This window comes from Cokeromyces recurvatus (genome assembly GCF_025118155.1).
Source record: "Cokeromyces recurvatus strain NRRL 2243 chromosome Unknown BX663scaffold_7, whole genome shotgun sequence".
NCBI lineage: Eukaryota > Fungi > Mucoromycota > Mucoromycetes > Mucorales > Mucoraceae > Cokeromyces > Cokeromyces recurvatus.
The window spans coordinates 93,138-113,233 of NW_026251393.1; the positions used below are offsets into that span (position 1 = coordinate 93,138).

At 29.7% G+C, this 20,096-nt stretch overlaps 11 protein-coding genes across 11 annotated transcripts; 6 read left to right on the forward strand and 5 right to left on the reverse strand.

Annotated features, from left to right (window-relative positions):
• Positions 1 to 696: 696 nt before the first annotated feature.
• Positions 697 to 979, reverse strand: BX663DRAFT_530089 (uncharacterized protein; the record flags this gene model as incomplete). The annotated part of the gene is made up of 2 exons (XM_051530293.1): positions 697 to 753; positions 839 to 979. 2 exons carry the CDS (start codon positions 977 to 979, stop codon positions 697 to 699), a joined length of 198 nt encoding a protein of 65 aa, XP_051384507.1.
• A 1,557-nt stretch (positions 980 to 2,536) lies between these two features.
• BX663DRAFT_430853 (50S ribosomal protein L32) lies at positions 2,537 to 2,997 on the forward strand (the record flags this gene model as incomplete). Its single annotated transcript, XM_051522830.1, has 2 exons — positions 2,537 to 2,626; positions 2,692 to 2,997. 2 exons carry the CDS (start codon positions 2,537 to 2,539, stop codon positions 2,995 to 2,997), a joined length of 396 nt encoding a protein of 131 aa, XP_051384508.1.
• Positions 2,998 to 3,037: 40 nt separating this feature from the next.
• BX663DRAFT_431534 (cyclophilin-like domain-containing protein) lies at positions 3,038 to 3,853 on the reverse strand (the record flags this gene model as incomplete). Its single annotated transcript, XM_051522876.1, has 2 exons — positions 3,038 to 3,342; positions 3,433 to 3,853. The coding sequence occupies 2 exons, from the start codon at positions 3,851 to 3,853 to the stop codon at positions 3,038 to 3,040; spliced, it is 726 nt and encodes a 241-aa protein (XP_051384509.1).
• Positions 3,854 to 3,980: 127 nt separating this feature from the next.
• BX663DRAFT_502686 (uncharacterized protein) lies at positions 3,981 to 5,457 on the reverse strand. The gene is made up of 3 exons (XM_051526644.1): positions 4,970 to 5,457; positions 4,782 to 4,898; positions 3,981 to 4,710 (listed from the first exon to the last, which is right to left on the reverse strand). The coding sequence occupies exons 1-3, from the start codon at positions 5,201 to 5,203 to the stop codon at positions 4,060 to 4,062; spliced, it is 1,002 nt and encodes a 333-aa protein (XP_051384510.1). The 5' UTR covers positions 5,204 to 5,457; the 3' UTR covers positions 3,981 to 4,059.
• A 30-nt stretch (positions 5,458 to 5,487) lies between these two features.
• BX663DRAFT_502691 (eukaryotic membrane protein family-domain-containing protein) lies at positions 5,488 to 8,130 on the forward strand. The gene is made up of 7 exons (XM_051526645.1): positions 5,488 to 6,064; positions 6,127 to 6,269; positions 6,340 to 6,647; positions 6,712 to 6,879; positions 6,948 to 7,339; positions 7,428 to 7,693; positions 7,795 to 8,130. Exons 1-7 carry the CDS (start codon positions 5,594 to 5,596, stop codon positions 8,054 to 8,056), a joined length of 2,010 nt encoding a protein of 669 aa, XP_051384511.1. The 5' UTR covers positions 5,488 to 5,593; the 3' UTR covers positions 8,057 to 8,130.
• Positions 8,131 to 8,218: 88 nt separating this feature from the next.
• Positions 8,219 to 10,015, reverse strand: BX663DRAFT_559548 (uncharacterized protein). Its single transcript, XM_051531860.1, has 4 exons — positions 9,808 to 10,015; positions 8,731 to 9,727; positions 8,570 to 8,628; positions 8,219 to 8,489 (listed from the first exon to the last, which is right to left on the reverse strand). The coding sequence occupies exons 1-3, from the start codon at positions 9,831 to 9,833 to the stop codon at positions 8,608 to 8,610; spliced, it is 1,044 nt and encodes a 347-aa protein (XP_051384512.1). The 5' UTR covers positions 9,834 to 10,015; the 3' UTR covers positions 8,219 to 8,489; positions 8,570 to 8,607.
• Positions 10,016 to 10,115: 100 nt separating this feature from the next.
• On the forward strand, positions 10,116 to 11,347 carry BX663DRAFT_431176 (TAP42-like protein; the record flags this gene model as incomplete). Its single annotated transcript, XM_051522856.1, has 3 exons — positions 10,116 to 10,436; positions 10,523 to 11,136; positions 11,209 to 11,347. 3 exons carry the CDS (start codon positions 10,116 to 10,118, stop codon positions 11,345 to 11,347), a joined length of 1,074 nt encoding a protein of 357 aa, XP_051384513.1.
• Positions 11,348 to 11,958: 611 nt separating this feature from the next.
• On the forward strand, positions 11,959 to 12,668 carry BX663DRAFT_530093 (uncharacterized protein; the record flags this gene model as incomplete). The annotated part of the gene is made up of 4 exons (XM_051530294.1): positions 11,959 to 12,012; positions 12,033 to 12,257; positions 12,279 to 12,373; positions 12,479 to 12,668. The coding sequence occupies 4 exons, from the start codon at positions 11,959 to 11,961 to the stop codon at positions 12,666 to 12,668; spliced, it is 564 nt and encodes a 187-aa protein (XP_051384514.1).
• A 613-nt stretch (positions 12,669 to 13,281) lies between these two features.
• Positions 13,282 to 14,124, forward strand: BX663DRAFT_502701 (adenine phosphoribosyltransferase). Its single transcript, XM_051526646.1, has 4 exons — positions 13,282 to 13,360; positions 13,412 to 13,532; positions 13,610 to 13,743; positions 13,823 to 14,124. The coding sequence occupies exons 1-4, from the start codon at positions 13,295 to 13,297 to the stop codon at positions 14,036 to 14,038; spliced, it is 537 nt and encodes a 178-aa protein (XP_051384515.1). The 5' UTR covers positions 13,282 to 13,294; the 3' UTR covers positions 14,039 to 14,124.
• Positions 14,125 to 14,458: 334 nt separating this feature from the next.
• Positions 14,459 to 15,707, forward strand: BX663DRAFT_550205 (uncharacterized protein; the record flags this gene model as incomplete). The annotated part of the gene is made up of 4 exons (XM_051531200.1): positions 14,459 to 14,735; positions 14,835 to 15,051; positions 15,138 to 15,559; positions 15,649 to 15,707. The coding sequence occupies 4 exons, from the start codon at positions 14,459 to 14,461 to the stop codon at positions 15,705 to 15,707; spliced, it is 975 nt and encodes a 324-aa protein (XP_051384516.1).
• Positions 15,708 to 15,729: 22 nt separating this feature from the next.
• BX663DRAFT_502703 (WD40-repeat-containing domain protein) lies at positions 15,730 to 17,476 on the reverse strand. Its single transcript, XM_051526647.1, has 4 exons — positions 17,234 to 17,476; positions 16,965 to 17,096; positions 16,726 to 16,893; positions 15,730 to 16,653 (listed from the first exon to the last, which is right to left on the reverse strand). Exons 1-4 carry the CDS (start codon positions 17,441 to 17,443, stop codon positions 15,850 to 15,852), a joined length of 1,314 nt encoding a protein of 437 aa, XP_051384517.1. The 5' UTR covers positions 17,444 to 17,476; the 3' UTR covers positions 15,730 to 15,849.
• Positions 17,477 to 20,096: the final 2,620 nt, after the last annotated feature.

Consider the following 20,096-nt stretch of genomic DNA (forward strand, 5'->3'; position numbering starts at 1 on the left):
AAAGACAAATATTGTTGCAAGCCTAAAAATTAATGTCGCTTAACCGTAAATAGTTGTTGCTTGACTAAAAGAAGGAGAAATTGAAACATTAATAAAATGTATGAATGCTGTCAAGGTAAATTAATACTATTGAAAGTATCGAACATAAATTGACTGTTTTTTTTTAAAGTGCTATATGTCAAGCATTAAAGACAAAAAATGAAACGGGAAGAAGAAAGAATATGATAAATAAGTTTGTGCTTTTAAATGGTAGTGAAGAAACGAAAAAGGCAAACTATAGTATAACGCCAGCAATTTGGCCAAAAAGTAAAGATGGCTTGACTTTTGTTGAAATTGCTTCTAATGTTCAAGAAAATGTTCCAGAGACAGTGAAAACTAAGACTTTGCTTTACGTTTATTGATATAACAAAATATCTGGTGACTTCACTTTTATCAATTAAACTATTCAAGCAATGATAGTTTATAATTATTTGTTTATTATCCTTGAAAATAAAAACTCCAATAACATCAACAACTAAAATAGACAGACAGAAACAGTCGAGTCGAACTTTTTTTTTTTTTTTTTTTTTTTTTTTTTTTTTGGTGAGGCATCATTTATTGTTAAAGGTGCTTGAAGATAAAATTTTATGGCATTATAATTATCCAACTTTTTTTTTTCTTTCCTTCTTTTATATATAATGGTAATAATAAACTCGTTTAGTGATGTTCGTCGTGATGATCATCACCGTGGTGATCCCAAGGATGTCTTAAACCCTAAATAATGCACCAATTAATGAATTAAATGACTGTAAGAAAATATATATATATTTATAAAAAAAAGAGAAAATGTCTAATTTACCAAAAGGACGGGACCATCTTGTTTTGCTCGATACATCATCCAAAACCACATGGTAGCACCTAATGCTTTACCAACGAACCGATAAGTAAAACTTGGCAAATGAGGATGAAATCCAAAATTTCCTGCAGCAGAACCAGCCATTTTTCTTTTTTTTTTTTTACTGTAACAAAAGATAGATTAAGAGAGGTTATGTGGGGTAAGAGGGAATTGAATAAGGTAGAACAACAAAGCAGTCTTGGTCTGTTTGTTTTAATCGGAATTACAGGGACACTTGCAACGTCTCATTTCACCACAAAATGATTTGATTGGATAAAAAAATGATGTCAGTTATCCAAATTTATTTCTATACCTTTTTAGCTTATCCTGGCAATGCATACAGTTGTATAAATACCTCAAAAGTTTCATGAAGCTCCTTATGAAATAAAAAAATACATGTATCAGGAATAGAATATTTGATTACAAGTCATATAATATACTTAAAAATTCATTAGTGAAAAAATAAAATAAAATAAAAAATAGGTACATTTATGAGTGAAGGTTTATTATCCAGCTTAATTGATAAAAATCTATCAATTATCCTTATAGACATAAGAGGAACAAAGACTATAACAAGACACTTGAACAACATGGAAATATCTATTCCCTTTTAACCTTTTTTACGTTTAATAAATACATTCTGAAAAGAGATGTTCACTAGAGCATTGATATAATAGTTACAAGTCATTGAAAAAAAAAGGCACAGAATGGTTCAATTTATAGTACCAGTTCAGTTATGGATGTACTACTTGATAAAAATGAAACAAATAGACATCTCATTTTAATGGATAACTATGAAACTCACTATAGTCTCATTTCATTATAGATATAATGAAGGCTTATGAGTATAAACTATTAGCTTTGTTTTCGTATAAACTATTAGCTTTTTTTTTCATACAAACTTCTCTTATATATTCTATTTGAGAGTACTATTGGTCAAAAGTTAAAACTACTTGCTCAAGAAAAGGATTTACACGTCATATTAAAGAAGATGCATCTATAACCATTATTTCAATATTTACGTGTCTTGAAAGATTTTTTAATTAAAAGAAAAAAATTTCAATCTCATCCAAAAAATTAAAGTATTAGCACAATGTTCAAACCGGAACTTCATTTCTGACCGGAATTAGAATCTTGCGGGGGAAAGCTGTTTTTGGTAAAAGAAAAAAAAACTTACCAAAGAGCCTGAACGATCCCTCCTCTTCCAAAATCACAAAGAAGGTAAATGATATATACCAATTGCATGAACAGCCAGAAAAATACATCAATCAATCAATCCATCCATCTATTATCAATTGTTTATAAAGATACAACTAAAAGAAAGGAAAGGACAATCAATACATATATCTTTTTTTTTTTTTTTGCAATACTCGTATTTACAAACCAGAATGTACAACTTATTATGGACTTTTCATGTTGAAGAGATATAAAAAACAACTTTGTAAATAGCGTAAAATAACAGCTATATGCTTGTGCTATAAAGCATTTATACAAAAAAAACGGTTAAAGGAATTCACTCAGAAGTAGATAATTATTCAACTCATTTTGTACTAATAATTGGATCTGGATAATTGATGTATTTTTTTTCGAGGCTGATCAAGTTTTAAAAAAAATAATATTATCACATTCTAATATTTTAAACTATTATTATAGCTTTAAAAAATGGTCACTCCTGTTGTAAAGCACACCATCGTGAAGAAGCGTACTGCTCACTTCAAGCGTAACCAATCTAACCGTTTCAAGCGTGTTGGTGTAAGTAAAATAAACAGCATAATTTTTTCTAGAAAAAAAAACTAATATTAAAATGATCATAATAGGAATCCTGGAGAAAGCCTAAGGGTATTGATAGTGCTATCCGTAGACGCTTCAAGGGTCAAGCTCCTATGCCCAAGATCGGTTACGGTTCTGCCAAGAAGACTCGTCACCTCTTGCCTAACGGTTTCCGTAAGTTCACTGTTTCTAACGTTCGTGAACTCAACCTCTTGTTGATGCACAACCGTACTTATGCTGCTGAAATCGCTCACAATGTCTCTTCCAAGAAGCGTATCGCTATTCTTGAACGTGCTGCTCAATTGAACGTTAAGGTTATCAATGCTGGTGCTCGTCTTAGATCTCAGGAGTAAATTATGAAATAAAAATTCATAAACATTTTGTTTGTGTATATTAACATTCACCACAATTAACAATGGTAATCGTTTTCTGTGGCTGTTCTTTTATTTCAGGAACTTGATTAATATCATCTAATACCTCTAAACCTTCAATAACCTTTCCAAAAATAACATATTTTCCATTAATCTTTTCAAATTGAGGATGATGTCCATTTAGAGTAATGAAAAATTGAGATGTGTTTGAGTTTTTTCCTGAATTAGCCATGGCTACTACGCCTTTTTCATTGAATTTTTTTGCAAGGCCAGGTTTTTCATCATTAAATTTACCATTATAGATGCTATCCCCACCTGAACCATCACCTATTTATGTGTGTATGTGTTAGTATAAAAGGTTTTGCAATGAAAGAAGAGGAAGAAAATGGGGGGAGGGGAAGGGATGATGATCATTACCTCGAGTTACATCTCCTCCTTGAACAATAAAGTCATGTACGAGTCGAAACATGACTGTATTCTTATAGAACAATGGCTTCTTTGAACTTTTACCCACTTTACCGCCTTTACAAAGGCTTGCAAAATTTTCACATGTTTTAGGACATTCTTTATCATTGAGTTCAATAACAAGATGCCCACCTTTTAGAGGTTTAGGAGCTACCGTAAGCCATTTTTCATTGATGGCGGTAGGATTTGTTGAAAGAATGTCTGTCACTGTTTCTTTATCATCTGGAGTTAGTTTGTCCAGATCATCGCTAGATAATCCATAAGTTGAAGACCATTGTTTAACCCATTCTTTTGCTTTATTGTATCGTCCTAAAGCATCTTCATGAGCTTCAATGTCACCAATTTTAATATCGAGAAAAATTTTACGTGTCATTAAAATAAAATAATAACAATAAAAATAATAATAAAAAAAAAAAAATAAAATAAAATAAAATAAAATAAATAGTAAATATGGACATATTATGTACAAATATATTTTTTTTATTAACTTTTTTTTTTTTTTTTTTTTTTTTGAAATATTTATATTTGTAAAGCTATAGAGTATTTTACTTTGAAATTGGTTAGCAGACGACTATTGTTCTATCCCTCAATATTTGCAAATGAATAGCCTTTTGAGGTTTTATATGTAGAACGATCTCTTACAAGTGAAAGACCTAATTCCTTTGCAAAGTTAGGAACTCCTTCGTTTATATGTTCTTTGTCAAGTAATGAAATTGGCTTCTTGGAAATATTATTATCCTCTTTAGGAAATACCCATTTTGAACGACAATAGACACAGGAAACATTTCTTGCACCTTTTGATTGTTTCCACATATTAAAACATTCATCATGAATATTATTACCACAAACTTGACAAAAGACTATATGATCAATTTTAGCTTCTTCAAACACTTCAAAACAAATAGGACAATCAGAGGTATCTAAAGGACGTCTTGAAGTCTTTTCTTCATCATCAATAACAACAACATCAGGATGTTTCTCATGAGTTAAGTTCAAGATACGTTGTCGAATAGTTGCAGGAACTAAAACTGTAGGATCCACAAGAGCATGTGTACTTCTGGCTATTAATCTTTGTTCTCTTGTTGTTTTTAAAGTATGATATAAAGGACTACTAGAAGGAAGTCGATAGACTTTAAACAAAATCATTAAAATATGTTTGCAATGTCTACGTCTCATCCTATTGTCCATGCATGTACAAGATATAGTTTGGCCTATCTTAACTGTATAGCACTAAAAAAATACAATATAAATGAATGAATGAATGCATGCATGTATATACTAAAACATAACTTATAACTTACATTACCAATACTGCCAAGTACATCAAACTTTTCAACTGAATCATCATTAGAATCTAGTTCTCTAGACAATATAAACATTTTTTGTTTCAATGCTCTCACGACTCTGGCACGCATATCCTGTAAACATAAAAAAAAATAAATAAATAAAATAAACAAATAGAGTATACATAGAATCAATAAATACTTGCATCATCCATATACATGTATGATTCAGCTGGAAGCTCAAAAGTAGTTTTTTTCTTTCGTTTAGCTACTGTTTTCTTCTTTTCCTCTTTAATGATCACTACTTGATCAGCTTTTCTTTTTCTTGTTTTTTCTGATTTTTTCTCTTCTTTTACTTTGATAGATTCATCTTTGATTTTACATGGTCTTCCTCTCTTTCTCTTAGGAGCTATAACCGAATTATTGATTGTTGTATTCATTTCTTTGTTTAAAATAAGAAAGAAAAAAAAAGGGATTTTTATTGTTTTGTTAATAAATATACTCCGCAGTAAATAGGACGGCAATCAAAAAGTTGATTCGTTTTGTTTGTAGAGCTTCTCCTCAAATAATCTAACCCTTACATAATTCTTTTTTCTTAGTTTATCAAATATAATTGACTCAATTCAAGTAAAAGGTTTAGTGACTACTTTTTTGAATTGAGTATAATACTGTTTTTACACTTTAAATTTAGACGAAGTTAGTTTTTTTTTTTTTTTTTTTTTTTTTTTTTTTTATGCTAACACAACATTAATTATTTTGACTGCTACTACAAAATTAGTTTCTCTTTCTCTCTCTCCCTCTCTCTTTTTATATAACTATTTTAACAAATAATGGATACTGAATGGACCCAGACACCTAAATTAAAGCATCATTCTATTATTAATAACTCGAGAAAATCAAGTTCGTTACCATCTTCTCCTTCATTATTACAAACAGATAATCATTTCGACATCTTAACACCTCCACTACACTCATCTAAAAAAAAGAGATCTACTAAAAGAAGAAAGAAACCAAGTTCTTCTTCTACATCAACGTCTTCAAAAATTGGATCACCATTAAATCAAGAAATAAAACCTCCTATTTGGCATAATGATCATACTGTACCAGATAATGAATTGAATGAACAACAGCAACAGCAGCAGCAACAGCAGCAGCAACAGCAACCCAATGAATCATTACGTCAGATTTCATTTTTAGAGTACTTGAAAGACGAATTAACAGTAGCTGATTTTGACAGTGCTCAAGAATTAAAAAGAGAACGAATTACAAATTTCATAGGCATACCTAGCGCTATTGAAAAGGTAAAATGATAAAAAAAAAACCAAAAATTATATTAATTTACTAATCAAAAAAGAGTCTCTAGTTGATGGGTTTTGGCCTTTTTGTTTGCTTAGATTCCTTATTATATACCTTTACTATTTTGCCATTAAGATTTTGTTTAGCTTTTTATCATTATGTCATTTATGTTTATCGTAATATTCAATTTTTACTTGGAAGGAGAGAAGGGTAAAGAAGAAAAAAAAATAGTCATATTTGAATTTAAATGATAATTTTTATTTTAATATTTTACATGTAGAGTTGTTCGCTTGAAATCATCACAGAGATGTGATTTACTAAAAGGATTTTTAATATTCATTACATGTATTGTCATGTGCCTATTTGATCCTTCTCGTATTTATCATACCATTCGAGGTCAAGCTGTGTTGAAATTATATGTGGTATTTAATGTATTAGAAATCTGTGATAAACTTTGTTGCTCGGTGGGTGTCGATATTTTAGATGCATTATTTTCAAAATCTACCTTGGGAAATAACAATAATGATAATTCTGTTAAAAGACAACTAAAACCAATCACATTATTCCTTTTAGCAACTGTTTATATGAGTAAAGTTATAATATAATATAGATAACACTAATCTCATTCATTACTTACTCTTCATTACAATAGTCATCCATACAGGAGTCTTATTTTTACAAATGATTACTCTGAACGTAGCTATCAATTTCTATTCAAATGCATTATTATCATTATTAATTTCTAACCAATTTGTGGAAATCAAACAATCTGTTTTTAAGAGATTTGAAAAGGAAAACTTGTTTCAATTAACTTGTGCAGGTAACGTCGTTGATAATAGATACATGTAATTTTAACGAGTTAAATGGACTAAAATAAATAAATAATAGACATTGTTGAAAGGTTCCAACAATCTGCATTTTTATTTATTATTACATTACGTAATATTATTGAACTCTCAGAATCAGGTCCATCTTCTATCCTGCCTTCAACGTTTGTACCACTCTTTAAATTACCCGCAACTACTTCTTTGAATACCTTAATGACACCTGTTGTGATGGTAATTGCATCAGAGTTGATGGTTGATTGGCTTAAACATGCATTCATCACAAAATTTAACCAAATACGACCTAGTATTTATGGAAAGTATATTGATATTCTGTGTAAAGATCTCGTCATTGGTAGTCCTGGCCGTATTACAGGACAGCATCATGCATTCGTAGATCAATCGCCTGTTGTATCTAGACGTATTGGCTTTCCCGTTTTACCATTAGCTTGTCTAGTAAGTTTTTTTTTTTTTTTTTTTTTATTTTTTCCTCTGAAAAAAATAGACATATTTATATACACATGTATTGATTCAAATTATATAGTATGTTCGTATGATGCAACAAATTTTACCAATGATGTTTATGTCACAAAGTAATAGCACTCATACTTCTAGTGCTGCAGCATCTATGATAACCTCAACTATAATGGATTACTTGACAAATCATCAAGGAGTACTAAATCGAATTTTACCTGTACGTATTCAACTTGTTGTTTTGTCTATGATTAAATATGGATGGCTGGAACATGTCTTGGATAATTTCTTTCAAATTTCCTTTTGGGTTATAGTTGTTCTTGTTTTCGTGATCATGTATGTGAATATAGATATGATATTTATATCAAATCTTCGGTCTAGATTTATTTATATGTATATATATATATATAAATATATATATATTTTTTTTGTTTTAGATTATTGTCTTTAAAGGTAGTGGTAGGAGTGAATTTGTTAGGATTTGCCTATAAACGATTTGCAAGTATGGAGGAAAGAAATGAAAATGAGGCTAAAAAAGTGCAAGAAATGAAGACAATGTCAAAAGATGAAAGAGAATATAATACATCTTTAAGAAATTATCTTAGCCAACCAGAAGATGTTATCTTGGGCGGGAGACCTATGAAATATACATTGGAAAATGTAGATCGATTTTCAATGGTAAAAAGTCGTATTCCTTAAAATAAAAAATGTGTAAAATTTTGTATAAAAGAAGAATTATTTGTATTATCTTTATTTCCTGTTGCAATAGTCAAAACATTGATTTCTATACTATTTTTTTTTTTTTTTTTTTTTTTTTTTTTTTTTTTTTTTGTAAACACATTTCAAATCCATATACCTTATCTTGTTCATCAATGTTAATATGTGTATATAAGAAAAGATTTCTTCACAGTGTGTTTTTCTTCTTCTGTATCCTATAGACTATATAAATATCATTCCTCGTATTACTAATGGTTCAAGTAGAAAGAATGTGTTTGTATACAAACTATATATGTGTATATACAAGTCATACGTGAGGGTGTATCTTACTCATCTATTTGATTTTAAAGACCTTAGTATTTGTTTAATCGAGTACACCTTTATTACTTTGCCAGATTATAAAAAAAACATCAATCTTATTATAGTAACAGCTTATTTATTAGTATTGATATGATTCTTCTTTTCTTTTGATTTTTCCAAATAGTGCATACGTACATAAACATATGTACTATTGAGTACATTTGACTTTTTCTTCAATCCGTATTTTGTAAAAGCTTTTTTTTTTTTTTTTTTTTTGTTTTTTTGAATGATATATATGTATAAATAAATTCATGTTTTTTTTTTCTTTTAGAATACATGACTATTAATAAACTTACATAGACACCATCAATCTTGAAATGTACATGAACAGTTTTAATCTTTTCTAAATAGTAGGTAAACTGTTTAATAAATTTGTCATGGTCTTTGTTCACTTTGATAATATTAAAGGCATATAATGATAAATAATTGAGTTGCTTGAGTCGAGACATGATGAATTGTAAGACAGCGAATTCTAAAGTCCATGCCCGTATTGTGAGCATCGTTATTGAACTATAGCGATTTAACAAGAGTCTATCACTACTACATTGGATAAGTTTAAATCCTTCCAATTCAATTCTTCTTAATCCCTTATTCTCTTCAAGTAAATAGTCAAGTTTCATTCGTGGATAGACCATCGTGTATGTTTGAGAGTGATTATCAAAGCCAATCTTCAGGTGTCTTAGAGAACGCAGTCCCTCGATGAAATGATAAATACTTTTATAATACTTTACAACCGCTTCGAAGGTCGTCAGTGATAGGATTTCAAATAATGTTAAAGATTCCTTCAAGGTCATGCACAAGTCGATATAGAGCCTATTGGTTGATAATGAATAACTCTGCAAGTTATGTACATGAAGACGTTGAATACTACTATGCGTCTTCAAGGTTCTATAACGAATAGCTTTCAAGTGAGAATAGACCGTACTGACATGGAAGGAGAGTTCAACGAGATAGGGACAGGCCTTGATGATAGATTGGAAAACAAAATGTTGCGGGAAATTTTCCAGTTTTCTCATGTCATGACCCTTTGACATATAATGCAGTTCTTCCACTTTATACCCTATAGTAGGGTTCATTTGAAGGTCATCATAAAATCTGTATAGCGTCTTGTTATCGAGACACACATGTATACCTTCACCATAAAGAGAAACAATAGTGTTATACCATAACTTGCATGTTAACTTTAGTGATTTTCGGGCTACAATCCTTTCATATTCACTTAAAAATTTAAATATATCTATTAAAACTTCATTTGGAAGACTAACTTTCATCTTCATATTATTATACTTGAAGCTTGATAGAACAAAAAAAGAAAGAAAAAAAAAACGTAAATTATACTATCTTCGAGATACTACGTTTATATATTTATATACCCAAATTTCTTGGATTGATAAAACATGCGTCATTTATATATTTATCTTGAATGAATGATATCTCACATATTATAAATAATTAAAACAAAAAAAAGGCTTAATTTTTGCTTCACCTTCTTACACCGCAGAAAGCCACCGGATGTCATTGATAAATAGGGAATTCAGCATGTTTTCCACTACTCGAGGCTTAGTTTATGGAAATTAATTGAAAAAAAAAAAAAAAAAGAAAAAAAGAAAATGCCGACGAAACACATGTATTCATATATCCATTTTTATTTTTATTTTATTTTTTCCTTTTATATTAAATAATGACCTCCATTAAATCATTAGACGATTTATCACTTGGTCAGTTATTTAGTTTAGGCCAATCTATCTTGAATGAACTAGAAGATACAACTTTATCTAGTATTGATCCAGAATATCAAGCCAAAGTCAAAGAGGGGCTTCAATATTTATTACGTGCAGATGATTTAATTTCAAAACTTCATCTCTTTAGTGACAATGAAATCTTGGAGGATATCAACACGAACGATTTAAAGTTCTTACTTACATCAGCTTATCTTGGAGAATTGAACCTTAAATTAGCAGGGCCAAATACTAATCGAAGAGTCATTCTTGAAACATCAAAGGTAAGATTAAAAATACGAGCCGATCTTTTTTTTTTTTTTTTTTTTTTTTAATTAATTATCCAACTATTTTTTTTTTTATCTTAAAGGAATACATTCATCGGTTTTTAAGTACTTGTCAAGATCATGCATTAATACAAACAAAAGAGGATGTTACACTTTTGGAACAATTGGCAAACAACATGAAGGGACGTCCTTCTTTGAATCCTCAACAACAACGTGAACAAAAGATTGCTCGATTTAAACGTGAAAAGGCAGTGAAAGAACAAATTCGAAATCTACGTCAACAACTAGACGAAACAGATAAAAATAATGAAGATCGTGATGTGGACGATGTTGAACGAGAATGGGTACAAGCGTTAATTGAGTTAGAAATCATGAAAGTGTTAGAAAGCTGGCATGGAATAGAGCAAGAGCTTGTGATGGTAAAAGAAATGGAAATGATGCAACAAATGCAAGAAAGATCAGGAAAGAAATTAGAGAATGTACAACAACAACAACAACAGCAACCTATATCACGACAGTGGGGTAAAGATAAACCCATATTAAGTAAAGAAGGAAGACCTCTTCAACCTTTTGTGATTATGAATAAACGAGAACAGTTAAGAAGTCAAGTCTTTGGTTACTCGCATAATTTACCTACAATGACTATTGACGAATATCTTGAACAAGAAAGACAAAGAGGAAATATAATTGAAGGAGGGTAAAAAAAAAAAAAAAAAAAAAAAAGGGTGAATAAAAAAAAATCTGTTATTAACACTTTCCATATTATTAGTGGAGAACCTCCTGAAAAGGAGCCCATCAATGATAATGACTATGAAGCGCTAGATGCAGAAACAATGAAAAAGAGAGAATGGGATGAATTTGTTGAAGCAAATCCAAGAGGTGCAGGCAATAGAATGAATAAAGGTTAAAACAAAGAGAACATATGCTTGTATTACTATCTATAAATCATTTTGTGTCCATGTAGTAGAATATAGAGCGACTCATAATGAGCTTGAATTTATCAAACTATTAAAAAAAAAAGGGGGGGGTTCAACAACGCTGTATAAAGTCTAGTCTATGAGTATAGTTTAAATTTCACCTCATGAGAAGTATTCTACTTGTTTGTTTATTCATATTCATAAATGGACAGTTCTCTCTTTTTTTTGAACTTTGCAAGAGCGTAAATAATATATAAATCAAGCTATTAATAGCATGTACTTGTATACATATAAACCTGTCATACGTGCAAAATAATAATTGAAAGGACCCAAATGATAAAACAAAGATAAATGGCATCAACGACTTCTAATATTTAATATTTCTTGTGTATTATTGACACTAATATATTCTTAAAATAAGAAAGCACAAAAAAAAGCTTGTGTTCAATTTTGTGAGCCAAGGCTAAGATCAGTAGTAGAGTATTTCTACTTCAAATTTAGACGATGTTAGTATTTTTTTTTTTTGGATGAATAAAAAAGGAAATCCAGATACAGATGCAAAAATGGGACTAAGGAGAAATTAAATGGAGACAGAACGTTAGATGAGATTTAGAGACTTCTTACCTGCAGGCATCTTTAAGCTGTCACCGGTGAAGGTGCAGTAACCACATTGGAGGTGGCGCTTTGCCACAAGGGATTTGATCGTTTACTCGCTACTCACTTCTACACGCAGATAGTCCGATCACAACTCGAATATGGTCTAGCTATTAGTCTACTCAGTGCAAAGGATATGCAACAACTGGAATCTTGTCAAAACATATGTATAAGACGGGTATTTGGTGGCTCTAGTCAATCATCAGTAAAGGTGATACTTCATATGGTAAACCAGCCATCGATGAAGGTTAGTGTGTCCATTCTGCAGGCCCAATTCGTCTTCCCTACTATTGATTTACCGGATGATACTTTGCTCGCTAAATTACTTCCCGAGCTTCAAGCTTCCACCTTCAACACTCAATAGTATAAACTCATTCAAACACCATGCTGGAGACTCTGTGCCGCCAACTCCATTCCGTTAGACCAACGCTCCTTTTGTAAACATCGTCAAGAATTTCTTGAAGAGAGTTTTCATCAACTACGTGGCAAAACACATTCTGTCTTGCTTTCCGCTTGCCGCCATAATCTGATTATTGATCCAATACTCTGGTTACCCATGACACACAGTGAGCGTAGTCGAACTATTCGTTGGCGTCTTGGTTGGTTACCCAGAGGAATACCTAAAGCCTGCCTATATTATCCTTATGTACACTTTTAGTCGGTCATATGCCACTGAATGCTTGCATATGCACACCCGTTTATTTTTGCCACAATCAATAGCAGATCCCCTTTCCTTTCTTTTAAACCATCTCTCTCAGCATAAGTACCAAAATTCTCAGGACGTTTCTGCCTGACTCTATTGCTGTCCAGTTATGCGAACCATTCTACAGGAAATGGATTACTTAATACACGACAAACTACCCACCCATCCACTTCTTGACCCTGGCAGGAAATGACTCAACTGGTTGTCCCTTTAAACTTGTTAGCAATATTTCCCCCTCCTTTCTTTCTCACCTTCTCTTCTTCTTCCTTTCCTTCACCTTTTTTTTTTACCTCTTGTCCCGTAAGAGGTTTTTTAGATACTTTTTTTTTTCACATAATTTGAACTGACCTGGGCAATCCAATATAATAAAGATATTATGTGCCCATAGGTCGCTTTATAAATTTTAAGTTATAAAAATAAACTGTTTAATCATAATGAAAACTATTACCATAAAGACAGTCACGCTTCATATAAAAATAAATATTTTTTTTTTCTATAATTTTTTTGTTTTTTCTTTAAAAACCTACTATATTGTAAATACATATATAGAGACATTATCATAATACAAAAAAAAAAAAAAAATGAGTAACCAAGATATTGAAAGACTTAAGAATTTGCTCGGTACACATGTTGATTTCCCTCAAAAGGTATATGTTCTAGAGAATAATTATGAGCGTAACTAACGTATATGATAAAAGGGTATCGTCTTTAAGGATATTTTCCCTATCTTCCAAGACCCTACAGCTGTTGAAGCTATGGTTTGTAACATTGTTCACCATATCAACTCTACTTATAGTGAAAAGATCGATGCTGTTGTTGGTAATATATATATATATATATATGTATATAAAATAAGGAAAGGCAAAACTGATAAATTATGATTGTTTCATTTAAAGGTCTTGATGCTCGCGGCTTCTTACTTGGTCCTATTATTGCACTTCGTTTAGGTGCTGCATTTGTACCTGTTCGTAAACAAGGTAAATTACCTGGTGAATGTGTTCAAGCTACTTATGTTAAAGAATACGGAGAGGTAAAAAGAAAAAAAAAGGGGGGATTATATTAAGATATGAATAATAGTATGTATATATTTATACATTATATATATTTAGGATGTATTTGAAATGCAAAAAAATGCTCTTAAGGAAGGTCATCGTGTGATTGTGATTGATGATTTAATTGCCACCGGTGGTTCTGCAGAAGCAGCTGGTGAACTCATTAAGAAGTGCAATGCAAAGACTGTCGAGTATGTTTTCATTATTGAACTTGACTTTTTAAATGGTGCCAAAACATTAGATGCTCCTGTTTATTCTTTGATTCATTTGTAGATTATTATTCTTTGTGATTTATTATATTCGTTTAATTTTTTAACCAGGAAATAAAAAAAAAAAAAATAAGAAAATTGCTAAGAACTATTTCTGTGTTGCATGTTTTGTTACTATGTACTACATTAGCAAAGATAAGTAAATCTATTTAAGCTAAGCCTCTTTTTTTTTTTTTTTTTTTTTTCGAAATTTATGATTTGCTTTTTCAGGGCAGAAAGTATATCCAGCATTTTTTTTTTTTTTTTTTTTTTTTTCAGGTACACTTCAAATTGTTCTTTGCCTCTCCCTTTCTTCTTTGATGGTAGAATCTACAATTCACGTGAATTACTTATTTTTAAATATAATTGATTTCTTTTTTCTTTCTTTTTTTTTTTGTTCTTTTTCTTTTAAACTCTACATTTATATACCTAAAAAATAAATATCATGGAATTTGATGAAGTGAATGAACGGCTTAACAATAGGAAAACGACTGTAACAGATTCTACAGTCAATAACAATATATCCTCATTTAGCAATCCATTTAATTCTATATTATCATTTCAACAGCCAGTAGTGACTACCACCAGAAAACCTTCACTCTCAAGTTTTGTTCATAAACTTAAACAACAATCAAGTAAAACAAGATTTATAAGAGACTATAAAAGAATAATCACTGATAATAATGAAGAGGGTTCTTTTGTTAAAGATGATGATGATGATGGTATAAAAGAATAGGGCGCTCTATGTGTATATAAATATATATAAATATATGTATATTTATTTATTTAACCTTTTTGTATGTATATATATATATATATAGCTTCATTGCGTATCATTGATCCTATTCGAGATACATCAAATCATCATGTAGAAATTGCTCAATCTGATAATAAAAAGGAGGAGAGTAAAATAAAGAAAAGAGTTCATATCAATGAAAATGCAAATCAAATTCAATCATTAGAAAAGAATCCATCCTTTATTAGTAATATTAGTTTCAATGAACCACCAAAGGGAGACTTGACGATAGACCGCTTTATGTAAAGGAGAAAAAAAATAAATAAATAAATAAATAAAATTCAAATATATTAGTGTGTTTACCCTTTCTATAAAATAAAATAAATAGATCTTTGGATGAAGCCGTTTATTTTATGAAGAATAATATAGAATCAATACAAGATGAAATAGAAAGGGAAATGATAAAAATTCGACTCAAACAGGAAGAGATCATAAGATATACAGATGATCTCGACTTTATACAGTCACAGCTAGAGAGTCTTCAATATACATTAACTACAAATAAAGATCTATTATTGCGAGATATGGTCCTTCAACGAGAAAGTTCTCTAGTAAAGAATGAGATGAAAATCAAAGCAAATAAAAAAAGATATTATTTACAAATACAACGACTTTTAAAATATTATAATCGAAATAATACTATCATTGATAACGTTGACAGATGTCTTGTTCAATTAGAAAGAAAGATTAAAAATACTTATAAAAGAGATGAAGTATGGACAAGTATTAGAGATTGGGGCTTTTTAACTGGTAAGTTTTTTTTTTTTTCTTTTTAATATACACTTTGTATAATTAGCAGCAATACTAATAATAACATATATGTATACATGTATATAAAGTCTTATTATTTTCGCTTATTATTATGACTTTTCTTGTATGGTATTCTGGAGGTTATTAATTAACTATGTATTCTTTATTATAATCATTTGTCTTTCTTCTCCCTTTTCGAATTGTAAAATATATATATTTTTCTTTCTTTCTCTCATATACATATAAATATATATAAAAAGATAAATAAATAAAATAAACTAAAAGCCTGTTTACACTCTGAGTGCTTGAATGGTTCTTCCAAAACCAATACCAATCCAATCAGGGGCAGACTTACTCCAAGTAATTGAATTAACTTCAGCATCAGCTACATAAGCCAATAATGGATCTTGAATTGAACGTGGAGATGGGTGTCCATTATATCTTTGCTGAGTATTATTATTATTATTACCATAAACACCATTCATATTTTGATAATAGGTAGAATTTCGATTATCATTACTTGTATGATTAATATTCCAAACCAAGACTTGCGAATCATCTCCTCCAGTTGCAATTTGACCAGATTCGGTTGGAGACCAGCTTATGCAATTAATACTACCACTATGACTTTTACAAAGCTCAGCGATAGGTGCACTTGGATAACGAATATCTAATATTTCTACTGCATTTGAGTCCATATGAAAGGTAGCCAAAAGATTTGAATTCATTCTACTAAATTGAAGACGTAATAAAGGAACAGTTGTTGTACCTGCATTCGGATTACCAGCCACTGTTTGATGATTTGTAGATATAGGTGGAGCTTCATATAAGATAGTTGAATGTTCTAATGAACGAAGATCAAATAAACGAACAGAGCCATCCGCTCCTACGCTTGCAAATGTATCTGCTGAGCCATGCATAAAAGCAACATCATATACATCACTATCATGAGCAATTAACTGTGTCTTTGCTTGATTTGTTTCAACATTCCAAACTGTACATGTTGTATCTATACTTGATGTAACTACTATTGAAGGATCCGTTTCATTCCAATCAAATGATGTTAATGGTGCACTAAAATCTGTTTGCTTCATCTAATACATATACATATATATATAAAGACTTAGTAAAAAAAAAAATCTATATATAATCTATATACACATTACATTAACTAACTCGGCTTTTTTAACTAATTTTTGTATAGTTCGATTATTATTAGTTCTACTTGAACTATTAATTGAATTTGTATTTAAATATCTGGGTTCATCAACTAGTTCCCAAATTCTCAAGATGTCTCCTGTAGTAGCTAAAAGATCATTATTTCTTGCATCATTCTAATTAAAGATAAATTAAAAATTCATACAAACACACAGCATATATATATCTGTATCTGTATCTATATTACCCTCCTAGGTTCCCATAGAACCTTTGTGATTGGATAATATGAGTCTGTCTCTGCAATTACTGTAAAATCATTTCTATAGTCGATAGGTATATTAGTATCAGGTAATAAATCTGTACGTGAAATAATTTGAAGCTAAACCAAAAGGACAGAAGAAAAAAATACATGTTGAAATAAAATTCAAGTTAATTATATAGAAACAAAAAAAATAAAATAAAATAAAATAAAGATGATGTATTCATCTACAATAGTAAATGAGTAAATTTCATTACCTTATTATTACTGTCTTCAATAAAACTACCAATAGCAAGTCTAAAGTTCAAATGGTCATTTGGAGTTTTACACCAATCTAAAGCATAAGTAAGCCATGGAGCGTCATATTGGTATATTTCTTTAGATTGTGGAGAAGAATGAACAGTATCTTGTGCTGGTATCCTTTGTTGTGGATAGGAATAATAATGTGTATTTCGTGACGTATCCATTTTGATTAAAAATAGAAGAAAAAGGAAGAAAAGGTAACTTTTTTTTTTTTTTTTTTTTTTTTAACAATGTCACCCCGATTTTATACTTTATAATTTTTTATAGCACGAAAGTATAATTAAAAAAATGAGTGCATAAATAACAATAAAAAAAAAAAATAGTCGGAGCAAAGGTTCGCATAATATATGTAAAACATGTATAGTTTATAGATTAATGTACTTTTAAATAAAACAAGCGCTAAAGAACGAGTAAAATAGTATTATTATAGGTCAAAATATTTTAGTGAAAAGCTTGTACTTTTATTAAAGTTAAATCTAGTCTGACAATATTTACTCTTATTGCTCTTTGAACATAATTGAAGACTTTTAACTTTTGTAATTTTTTTTTCTTTCTGGTTAAAGTATTACTGAATTCGTTCGAGAATTATACCCTTTTTATTATTATTACTTACATACCATAACAATAAATGAGAGTAGAATCCATCATGTCTGTCACAAGAAATCTCACATGTTTGGTTTGTACACCCACTTAAATATATACAAATATAAAACCAATAATAATCAATTAAAATGAACAGCCTTTAGGTCTCAATAATAACAACTTACCTTAATAGGTCTTGTTGAAGATTAGTCTGTCTTCTATGGGAGGTATGATGGATGATCTTCGGTAGTTATTCAAACAAATAAACAAACAAAAAAGTGTATAAAACCTCTAAATGTCAATAAACAAAGATATAAAAAAAAAACTACTACTTTTAGGTCTTTTAGGTATGACTAAATATTCCGTGGTATTGGTTTTAACAAAACTCTGTCTATATTTCCCACTTCTTTCTTTTTTTGTCTCTGGGAGAAGAGTTGATTTTGATGGGGCTTTGCGTATCACTACTTTTTTGGTCTATCGTCAGAGATTGTAGACTGTCAATGTACACAGTCTAATCATCTGTTGTTGCTGTTCTGTGGAAAGCTCATGTACATATTGAATTTGTTATTTTTTAATCCAAAAAAAAAAGTAATATAGCTAAGCATATTCTGACAAAATAGTTTGCTGTCTATATTCATTACCATATAATACTTATGATTGATGTTATAACGAACAATAAATCGAATTTGTAGTAAGCTTCAGCATTCTAATAACAATAATAATTAATTGACTATGATTATAGAGTCTACACCAAGTTTTTGTACTAAAGGTGAAATTTATACCAGATTTGTCTGTATATCCTTATATTTCTATTTGACTAATATCAAATGAAAATTGGTTCTTATCAAAAAATAAGAAAAAAACTTCTCCTCCCCCCCCGTTTGTACTAAGAAATCTCTTCTTCTTTTTGCAACTCTGATAGAATAATTTCTCCCCTCATCAAGATATCCAAATACTAAAGTTATAATAACTATCAGTGATCACTCTATCACTGACTAAATGCTATTTGTATCAAAACGGTTATATCTTAAATGAACAGGATACTTGAAGACCTTGAATAAAATACTGAGTTATTTTTTTTAATGTTGGCTTAACCAGCAAATTAATATTGATGAAATTCATTTACAATTATGTAAAACTTTTTTTTTTTTAAGAAAAAAAAAATATCACCAAAGCACTCAAAGATCAAAATGTAAAATAGTAAGCATGCTACTAAATGATGGCAGAAAGTATAATATTTTAAAATGGATTCAAGAGAAAGCAAAACAAGGCACATAGAAAAAAAAAGATTTTTTTTTTATTTAATTTAATTTTATTTTTTATAAAAGTCATGTACACACGGTCAATTAAATGATTAAAGCGGGAAAAGAAAATAGAAATTCTTCTTTTTGTTATGATAAGTAATGAAGTAAGGACGTTGCACTGTTTAAGGGACATTGCACAAGTGTGACTACTGGAGTCCCATGAAGAGAATATGAAAAGCTAAAAGCTTTTAGGGAAAGAAGTATATAAAATAGACAATATATCAAGTTTCTAAGCGTTGGATAAAATACCTTATAAATTATATATTTCTTAAATTTGCATATTTTTTTTTCTTCAAAGTCTTTAGATTAAGTAAGTTATCCATTATTATATTGATTTAGTTTGTAAAACATGATAGTAGCATGATATCCATGCTTCTAAAATTAGCAGTAGTTTCAACTAAAGATTAGGTCTTGGTTCCTTTTAATTAATTACTAGTTTAATGAGTATGTATCGTCTATCGGCTTTAGAGAAATTTATGTACTTACAGATAAAACATCAAAGGAAAATCTTTGATCTGCTTAAAAAGATGAACTATTACTTTTTGTAAATCATTTTGAGTATCTTTTTGATTCATCTTTTCCGCCTTTGATCTTTGTCGTCTAATACCTTTTTTTTTTCTTCTTCTTCTTCGGACCGAATTAAATGCCTATTACATTATTGAAACATTTTGTCTCTCTGTTTTTATTTTTTATTTTTCTTACCCCTTTATAACTGCTTCCCTTTTTTTTTTTTGTGTAGTCTTTTTTTTCTCCTTAAAACAATTATAGTTTTGCTTACATGATATCACATATAATGATAATTAAAAAAAATTATAAAAAAACCCTTTTTTTCCCTCCCCTCCCCCACATCTTTGATTTAAGCTTTTTTTTTTGTTTAATATTAATAATGACCGAGTATACATCAAACTATCCTGAAGCCATAATACTACCT